The sequence below is a fragment of the Oncorhynchus mykiss genome, chromosome 11 (assembly GCF_057628025.1).
Source record: "Oncorhynchus mykiss isolate SJ-2025 chromosome 11, ASM5762802v1, whole genome shotgun sequence".
In the NCBI taxonomy this organism is placed as follows: Eukaryota; Metazoa; Chordata; class Actinopteri; order Salmoniformes; family Salmonidae; genus Oncorhynchus; species Oncorhynchus mykiss.
Genome location: NC_143032.1, coordinates 14,456,281 through 14,466,197, shown reverse-complemented (window position 1 = coordinate 14,466,197; position 9,917 = coordinate 14,456,281). Strand labels below are relative to the sequence as shown.

The 9,917-nt window shown below is 43.2% G+C and overlaps 1 protein-coding gene across 3 annotated transcripts; it reads left to right on the top strand.

Moving 5' to 3' along the window:
- Positions 1 to 2,878: 2,878 nt before the first annotated feature.
- foxh1 (forkhead box H1) lies at positions 2,879 to 8,799 on the top strand. Of its 3 annotated transcripts, XM_021620226.3 has the most exons (5): positions 3,209 to 3,430; positions 4,514 to 4,688; positions 4,788 to 5,048; positions 5,651 to 5,755; positions 6,893 to 7,927. In XM_021620226.3, the coding sequence occupies exons 1-5, from the start codon at positions 3,327 to 3,329 to the stop codon at positions 7,835 to 7,837; spliced, it is 1,590 nt and encodes a 529-aa protein (XP_021475901.3). In that variant the 5' UTR covers positions 3,209 to 3,326; the 3' UTR covers positions 7,838 to 7,927. The 3 variants fall into 3 exon arrangements, with proteins under 3 accessions (XP_021475902.1, XP_021475901.3, XP_021475900.3); XM_021620227.3 differs by lacking the exon at positions 3,209 to 3,430 and adding an exon at positions 2,879 to 2,930 and having other exon boundaries at positions 4,514 to 5,048; positions 6,893 to 8,799; XM_021620225.3 differs by having other exon boundaries at positions 3,210 to 3,430; positions 4,514 to 5,048; positions 6,893 to 8,799.
- The last annotated feature ends 1,118 nt before the right edge of the window (positions 8,800 to 9,917 follow it).

The window sequence follows — 9,917 nt, the reverse complement described above, 5'->3', positions numbered from 1 at the left end:
CTTCTCTTGCTTCATAGAAAGGGGAAAGAGGGATAACTAGTCAGTTGTACAACTTAATGCATTCAGCTGAAATGTGTCTTCCGCATTTAACCCAACCACTCTGAATCCACGTCTTTGGTGCGGGGAACAGTGGGTTAACTGCCTTGATCAGGGGCAGAACGACAGATTTTTACCTTGTCAACTCGGGGATTCGATCCAGCAACCTCTCAGTTCCTGGCCCAAGGCTCTAACCACTAGAAAAAATATATAGGTGTGTTATATTTTATAATAGTGAAAGGGGAGGGTATTGTATCTATCAGAGAATGAAGATAACACACCTGAAGTGATCTAGCTAACATGTGCTGGAAATTTGTTTAAAATGTAGTAGGCCTATTCTGTTTATGTGACGGTTCCACTGACAGCTCGGGGTTGGTTGGACTGATAGATAATCCTGGGAAAACTCCCAGGCCAAGACGATCTGCTGCTGAGACCCGCAGACAATGATGACTCAGTAATCTGTTGACCTCTGCTGACCTCCCTGGTCAACACTGGAGTAACATTCTGCAGTGGTTTGGACACAGATTTTTTATTTTATTTAACCTTTATTTAACTAGGCAAGTCAGTTAAGAACAAATTCTTATTTACAATTACGGCCTACCAAAAGGCAAAAAATATATAATAAAAAATATATATATATAAAAAATAAAAAATAAAAATATATATATATATATTTTTTTTTTATCCCAGCTCTGTCCCCGCATTAGGCCTTTTACCTTTTGGTAGGCCGTAATTGTAAATAAGAATTTGTTCTTAACTGACATATTCTTAACTGATGATGCATCCTGATGATACATCCTGAATTATGTTTTTTCTCAATTGTTCTGTGATCGGTAGGGAAATTATATTTTATTGACTGTGCTTGTTGAAGCAACATTGTCTAGAGGAGGCTCAGGAAAAGAAAGGTTTGCCATTATCTCATGATGTGTACCGATTCAAGATAACTTAAATAGGATGTTGGGATTGCATGGTTATTGTTCATGTGGATCTTCCATGCTGTGCAGTCCCCTCCATTTCTGTGTCTCAAACTAAAGATTTTGTCTTAGTCTTATCCAAACCAGAGGATTGTGCATCCTGACTGAGAATGTATTTGAAAGGTCTGTAGATGATTCAGACATGGAATTTGTCCCTTATTGGAAAGCTTCAGTGGGACAAAGACAGCGACTCCTCTCTCCCAGCAGGACTAAACCTACTCTCTTTAGTCCATCTCAGTATCGGGGAGTATCTCAGAGAAGCTTAAAAGGATTACAGTGACTTCAGAAAGTATTCACACCCCGAGACTTTCCCCCCATTTTGTTGTCATACAAAGTGGGATTAAAATGGATTTAATTGTCATTTTTTTGTCAATGATCTACACAAAATACTCTAATGTCAAGGTGGAAGAGAAATTCAAACATTTATAAAAAATGTGAAAAATACAACACTAATATATCTTGATTTAATAAATTAAATTCCATTACCCCCTGAGTCAATACATGTTAGAATAACCTTTGGCAACGATAACAGCTGTAAGTCTTTCTGGGTAAGTCTCTAAGAGCTTTCCACACATGGATTGTGCATCCTTTGCCCATTATTCTTCTCAAATTCTTCAAGCAAATTCAAATTGGTTGTTGATCATTGCTAAACAACCATTTTCAGGTCTTGCCATAGATTTTCGAGCAGATATAAGTCAAAACTGGCCACTCAGGAACGTTCACTGTCTTCTTGGTAAGCAACTCCAGTTTAGATTTGGTCTTGTATTTTAAGTTGTTGTCCTGCTGAAAGGTGAATTAATCTCCCAGTGTCTGGTGGAAAGCAGACTGAAGCAGGTTTCCTCTAGGATTTAGCCTGTGCTTAGCTCCAATCCATTTATTTGCCCCAAACATAACACTTTGCATTCAGGACAAAAAATGAATTGCTTTAACACATTTTTTGCAGTATTACTTTAGTGTGTTGTTGCAAACAGGATGCATGTTCTCCAGAGTGAAAGCAGCGGTTTAAGGCACTGCATCTCAGTGCTTGAGGCATCACTACAGACACCCTGGTTCGAATCCAGGCTGTATCACAACCGGCCGTGATTTGGAGTCCCATAGGGCAGCGCACAATTGGCCCAGCATCGTCCGGGTTTGGCCGGTGTTGGGCATCATTGTAAATAATAATTTGTTCTTTACTGACTCCAAAATAACACAATACACTATTTACCATTAATTTCTATTGGGCATCAAATCATCTCAAACACAACCAAACAAGGTGAATCCAACAAATGTATAGAGTTACAAGCTGGATGTTGTCATTGCATGCTATGAATATGGCACCAAATACTTATCTTTTTACTACTTTAATATAAGTACAAGTGAATTTGTCCCAATACATTGAGTCCCCTAAATTGGCGGGACTATGTACAAAAAGTGCTGTGATTTCTATGGATGAAAATGTCATCAAATTAAAGCTGACAGTCTGCCATTTAACCTCATAGTCATTTCAAATCTAAACTTTTGGAGTATAGCGCCAAAATAAGAAAAAAGTCTTCACGGTCCCATTAATTAAGTAGGGCACTGTATAATCTATTATCCTTCATTTTCTCATTTTAATAGTCATCAGGGAGCAGTACTGAAGTATTTATTTTGACCTGAACATGTCTACTCAAATGTACATACATATCCTAACAAGTTTCTGAACAGCAGACTATAAAATATTAGTTGGTCTTTATAAACTATATCACGTTGTTCTTCTATAAATACCCAAATAAACTAAAATATTTAGTTTCATAGTACTCTGAAATTGTGTTTAGCATGGAATGCCTGTCAAAACACAATTCATAATAGGAAGCAGGAAGAGTTGGTTGATTACAACTAATTGGAAACGAGAGGTCACATTGGAGCAATTAGACCGTGTACCAGCCGATTGCTAGCCAGGTGAGGACAGCATGAATGCACGACGGTCTCCTGTACCTTTTCGATATCATCTTCACTCCAATATCTGATCTGAAACATTTGACTGCTCATTTCTACATGGTAAAATCGAAGACATAAAAAAAGTCAGGCCTAGGTGATACACTCAACAGGCTAAAACGCGTTTTTCCACTTTCACATATTGTAGGAAACATATTTATTACGTGCAAATGTCTCCCCATATCGGTCTGCCTAACTGTCAGAGTTAATGAATTAAAATGTTCCCTTGGTTAGACAGCCTTCATAATAATGTAATGTAACGGCTTCTGCATAGCCTATATTTAAATTGAACCTGTGCATAAATCGGACAATAGCTCGTATTTACAAGGTGCGAATGTCCCCATCACTTGGCGATCATGGATGGTGTTCAATCTTCCATTGTGTTTTCCTCACATGCTGAATAGTAGGCAATCCCAGGAACGAGACGGGGTCAATCTGGCTAATCCAACTTGTTTTGCTGAGAGGTAAGGGCTATGGCATTAGCACTACATTAATTTACACAAAAGAAACTGTCTTTGGACGTGCACTGCATATTCTCAAGGGACTTCCTACTGTGCGCAATGCACCCTCCACTCGGTGCGCTCCTTCACGGTCCCTGGGTTTTTGAGAACTCTCAAAAATGTGTATTTGCTCTTGAATACGAACATCGATCCTAATTCTGCTGAAACCACGCAGGCTATACCAGTGCCTAGTCTGCCTGTTTGTTTTCTCCGATTATGCAATATCTACCATATTTAAATAATTCGATTATATTATCCTTCTAATAAATATGGTATACAGGACCTTAATCGGACAGTTACCATTGACTGTGATCGATTAGATTTTGTCCGGTGTTGACAATTTGTAACAATGAAGAAATCAGCAACACAATTAATGAGGTAATCTTTCAGTTGACATTTTCTGTCTTCTGTCAGTATGTGTTTTAGTGGGCCAGGGTGTTAATCCCTCAATGTTTGTATATTAGCGGTCCTATGTATATTGAATGAAATGAAAGCCTCACTAAAAATACCTCTTGGTTTATTTTTCTATCTGCTTTGTGGGACCCTCTCGTTCTACTTCTCCCCGCTCTCAATTCTAGACCCCTTTATATGGGGCACGTTGGCGACTGGTGTAGTGGCATTGGAACATCACAATCTGTGTTTACTGTAAACAAGTTTTAAAAATGAAGGAAAGCGAGGAGTTCGGGGGGTACCTTCCTAACTGTGATCCCCAATACCTTGTGTAAGTGAGGCTAATGATTCAATTCATTCCAGTGGACTGATACATCAAAACATTTGGATGTTTCTCTCTGCGGATATAAGAAGTTCACTCCTGTGCGCACCTGATGCGTAAACGTTTTGGAGCGGATTACCAACATTAACGCTGTGTGGTAAAGTGGCATGTTTGTCCGAGGGGTTATTTACAGGTTTACGGTCTCTTTCTCACACACAGACCCTCCCTAGCCGCCCGGGGCGATCAGTCATTCTGCCCGCAGATAGCGCTCCATTCTCTCATCGATTACACAGCGGGATTTACATGAAACTGTTAATTGTTTGCTCTTCAAATAGGCAGCCAGCCAGCGGCCTGGAGCCAGCAGTCTGCCAGGGGTTAAGGGCCGACTCCCTCCCTCTCCTGTCCGACCGTGCAGCCCGATCTGCCCCCAGGTTGATCAGCATGACAAAGCACTGGGGGGGTCAGAGCATGCTGGCACCACCCGCTCTCTACCTGCGCTCGCCTAGCCTGGTAGGCCACCAAGATCATCAACTTGACTTCCAGATCCATCCTCTGAGCAACACAGCGCGGAGCTCTCCAGCCCAACACTTGCCCTTCTTCCCAATCCAGGCGCCAGTCCAACAGTCTCCACTGCTCGAGAAGCCTGCCCCTGACCAATTCAGCCTGGCCTCAGCGCCCATGGATAACGCGACGCCGCTAGACCAGGAGCAATCTTGGGACGAGGAGAAAAATGCGAAAAGTGGAAAGAAAAATGCGAAAAGTGGAAAGAAAAAAAACTATCAGCGCTACCCCAAACCACCCTACTCCTACCTCGCAATGATTACCATGGTCATCCAAAACTCTCCAGAGAAGAAGCTTACTTTGTCTGAGGTAAAGTGAGTTTGTGTGTGGACATGCGAGTTTAGAATGGTACATTTTGGCCAAAATACGAACGGTTGTGTCAATTTTGGCCAAATTATGCATGTTTATGTGTCAGTTTTGTCTATTAAATCATGGTTATTGTTCCGAAAATAAAGGTTACATGGGTTTGAATTATTTTAAAACCATGTCTGATCGGGGATGTTCTCTTATGATACGTTTTTTTTTTAACTGTTGGGATAGGGATATGCAGTTCTATTGCAGTAAACCAACAGGACAATCCTTTGACGCTTAACAGAGTAACACTGCCATGCTTTTCTTGGTTTGTTTTGTTAAGGATAGCAGCATACAGTGAAACCAGACACTGATGTATCAGCTGGAGTGGGTTGAGTTGATAAGAAGTATAGTCAAGGATTGTGCAGTCCTACAGTGTATCTTAGGTTATTTATTCTAGGCTTATGAAAATGCTGCATGATGACAGTGAATGATTAGTTAAATGTATGCCTACAACCATGTGGTGTGTTAAATCGTATATATCTTAATATAGTCTGTTAATTTGTCTGTTTTAATGCAGACACCAATTGAAGTAAATGGACTCCCTTCTCTCTCCCCAGATTCTAAAGGAGATTAGTACACTTTTCCCTTTTTTTGAAGGGAACTACAAGGGCTGGCGGGACTCAGTGAGACACAACCTCTCTTCCTATGACTGCTTTGTTAAGGTGTGTCTTATTAGGGGTCTTTATTGGTTTGTCAATCAGTGGGCTCAAAAAGGCACTTTTGATTCTAAAATCCAAACAACCTACAAGCAAGTATACTCTCCCATCTGTATTTCTTTAGACAATGAAGCAAACACCTTTAATTCAGCTCTACACTCCAGCATTTTTTATTTGATCAAATGTTTTATATAAGGTAAGGGGTTTTTCCTCATACCTGTTTTGCTGCTTAGAAATGAAAGCATTAAGTATCTAGCCCCCCCCCCCCCCCCCCATTGGAAGGTGCCATGTATTAAAGTAGTCAAAAGGTCAGTATTTGGTCCCAAATTCCTAGCATGCAATGACTACATCAAGCTTGTGACTCTCTAGAAATGTGTAATTAATGAATGGTAAAATAATGTTTTGTAGTCACTTTTATTGTAAATAGGAATGTTTCTGAACACTTCTTGATGGATGCTACCATGATTACAGATTATCATGAATTAATCATAAATAATGATGAATGAGAAAGTTGGAGGCAAATATCATACCTCCCCCCCAAAAATGCTAGCATCCCCTGTTATTGGCAATGGTGAGAGGTTAGCATGTTTTGGGGGCATGATCTTTGTGCACACAATACATTATTTACTATTAATTTCAATTGGGCAAAAAACACAACCAAAACGAAAAAAAAATGCAGCCAACATGTTTGTAGAGGGACAAGCTTGATGTAGTCATTGCATGCTTGGAATATGGGACCAAATATTACACTTTTGACTATTTGTCCAAATATTTCTGACCCCTTCAAATGGGGGGGACTCAATAGAAAAAGTGCTTTTTATTTCTAAACAGTAAAAATATTTTAAAATACCCTCAAAAATAAAGGGTGACGTTCTGTCGCCTCATACTGTATATAAAACGTTTGATCACAAATGCTGGAGTATTGAGAGAAATTAAGTTTGAGCTTCACTGTCCAAATAAATACAGAATAGATTGTATTTGTAGCCTACCAAGGGTCACTGCAGTGCTTCATGAATCTTTAGATCAAGTAAATCATTCTAGCTATTCTGAGTTTTGTGAAACTGGGGCAATCCTGTCTGACTGGTTTTCAGGTTGTACTATACTCTTGATCTCACTGCTGTCTGTCACTCCCGGTCCCTGTAGGTATTGAAGGATCCTGGTAAGCCCCAGGGGAAGGGCAACTTCTGGGCTGTGGAGGAGAGCCTTGTGCCCCTGGAGCTCCTCAAGAGACAGAACACTGCCGTGTCGCGCCAGGATGAGACCATCTTTGCCCAGGACCTCGCCCCTTACATCCTGCATGGGCACCAACATAAGCCAGATGCAGAGCCCCCGGCCCCACCGCCACCAGTCACTGTTCTACCCCCAGGCCCACCTGTCACTGCTCTACTCCCCTTTCCCACCAGACAACACTCCTCCCTTCAGGAGGAGCTGTACCGGCCCAAGCTGGACTCGTCCTTTGCCATTGACTCCCTCCTTCACAGCCTGAGGCCGGCCAGCGCTGCAGGAGAGCCTGGCAGGGACTGCTGGGGGGTGGAGCTCCACACTCGTCCACACCCTCGCCACTCCTCCACTGCCCGCAGCGCCTCAGCCAGCTCCGCCAGCCCCGCCTCTTCCTCCTCCGATGAGGACTGGAGGGGCGTGTCGCAGGGAGGGAAGCGGGTGCCTGAGGGAGAGGCGGGATCAGATGGGTACGAGGACTGCAGACTCCCTCCACACAAGTCTGCCCGCAGAGTCTCTGCCCCTCCCTGGGAGCTGCCCACCTCGTATGCCAAGTACACACCGCCCAACGCTGTGGCCCCGCCCAGCATGCGGTTTAATGGGGGCCCTCTGATTCCACTAGGGATGCCTCTGTATGGCTATGGGGGGTCTCCTGTCACATCCAGCCATTTTGTAGGTCATGCCTACTGGCCCCTCTTACCCAGCGGTCGCCCTCCCCTCATTATGGACTTGGACGCTATGCTCCAGTCAGTACCGCCCAATAAGAGTGTGTTTGATGTGCTGGGTCCACCCAATCAGTCGTCTCACCAGCCTGCTGGTCAGTATACCCTACAGAGTGGGCCCCCTCTCAGGCGTCATCCCCATTATTGACTATGACTGTCAAACCAGCACCAAATGTATTGTAAGTGCAATGCAAGGATACTACTGACCTATTCGTACAAGCTTAACCCGTGGCTAGAAATGTGTCCACCCTATCAATTGGTCACTTCTAAATGACAGGTCATAGTATTAAATGTTTACAGAAGACAATTGTACATTCAAATGTGCTGCTAACATCTAACTCGATCATACAACCACTGTTTACCTCCGTCTTAATACAGGGATTTGTTTTCACTATTGTATATATTAATTTTCTTTTAAGAATTCTCTTTGTTGCCTACCTCAACTACTCAATGTTTTTCAGTGGAAAATGTCATTTTTATCCCCCTCCTGTCTTTATGGTTGTATTTAAGATTTAATTGTAAAACTGCACATCAAGCCAGGTTCTGGAAAGGGCATTATTGAAAAAGTTTACTTGTCTTTTACAGGGTATGACTTTTTTCCCAGTCTTGAGTGTCAATGTAGGAAGAGGCAGGGTGCTGTTCATTGCTCATCCAGTGACGAGAGCCTCAAGTAGGAAAACAAAGTGAGGTTTACCAAACCTCAAAGTGAAGAGTGGCGCTGTTTGTATTTGTGTGCGTGCGTGGTGTGTTGGTCATCTTGTCTCATTGGTTTAGAGACCAGTGGATCACCCCCCAGTGAAGTTGTTTGTTCAGATGGTGCAACCTAAATTAAGTGTTTGTTCCTTACTTGAGTAAAGTTGTTAGCGTTAATGGGTTCAGCGTTCCTTGTCAAATACCTTGTATTCTTTGTCCTTTAGAGCTGTGCCAGTGTTACAAGACAATTGGATTTTACCGTCTCTATTTGCAGTTGACAAAAGTTGAGCTTCAATCCTCCAGCCAGCTCTAAAGGGCTTATTTGTATACTGTGAAGGATAACTTCTAGACTGGAGTCATGTCTACAATTTAATCTATTTCACCCATTTTTAATAGCGCTATTAAAAAGGTAAACAGTATACAAAAGTGGCGCTTGAGTAGTCGTTCCTGATGCCCTATGTCAGTCAGGGCTGTAGCTACCAGCCACTGTATCAGTCAATACAGTGTGGGTGAGTGCTCAGTGGTGACAAGGAGAGGCAGACTTGCTCTTTGGGTGTGACCAACATTTTTACCACAGGAATTGTGATTTTCTTGTCTTTGATCCGCGGTCCCACTCCAACCAACCTCCTGCGGCTGGAACAGCAATGCTCACTATCTCTCAATCTAGTCTCCATGCATGCTTGCCCAGAGCCTGTACCCCTTCCCCTGGACCCCCCCCCCCCGGACCTCTCAGCCTCACCGCACCCAAACCCTCCTGCTGTCTCCTTATCTCCCAGAACACCCTGTAATTCATATTGGGGTCTGGGCTTTAGTTTGAGGGGATACTGTAAACCTAGGCACCATGCAGGGGTTAGTGTTGTAACTGAGGCCTGTGAGTGCAATCATTGTACTCATTCCCATAGCTCACGGACCCGTCATGACACAGGGGTTAGTGTTGTAACTGAGGCCTGTGAGCGCAATCATTGTACTCATTCCCATAGCTCACGGACCCGTCATGACACAGGGGTTAGTGTTGTAACTGAGGCCTGTGAGCGCAATCATTGTACTCATTCCCATAGCTCACGGACCCGTCATGACACAGGGGTTAGTGTTGTAACTGAGGCCTGTGAGCGCAATCATTGTACTCATTCCCATAGCTCACGGACCCGTCATGACACAGGGGTTAGTGTTGTAACTGAGGCCTGTGAGCGCAATCATTGTACTCATTCCCATAGCTCACGGACCCGTCATGACACAGGGGTTAGTGTTGTAACTGAGGCCTGTGAGCGCAATCATTGTACTCATTCCCATAGCTCACGGACCCGTCATGACACAGGGGTTAGTGTTGTAACTGAGGCCTGTGAGCGCAATCATTGTACTCATTCCCATAGCTCACGGACCCGTCCTGACACAGGGGTTAGTGTTGTAACTGAGGCCTGTGAGTGCAATCATTGTACTCATTCCCATAGCTCACGGACCCGTCATGACACAGGTTATTTTGTTTAACATCTGTCATGTGGTGCTCTGAACACAGGGTGGCAGTGCAAGAACAGCAA

Coding starts and splice junctions, on each gene's coding strand:
- foxh1 (XM_021620225.3), top strand. CDS start 3,327: ATGGTGTTCAATCTTCCATTGTGTTTTCCTCACATGCTGAATAGTAGG. Junction 3,431..4,513: donor CCAACTTGTTTTGCTGAGAG/GTAAGGGCTATG, acceptor CTCTTCAAATAG/GCAGCCAGCCAGCGGCCTGG. Junction 5,756..6,892: donor CCTATGACTGCTTTGTTAAG/GTGTGTCTTATT, acceptor CGGTCCCTGTAG/GTATTGAAGGATCCTGGTAA.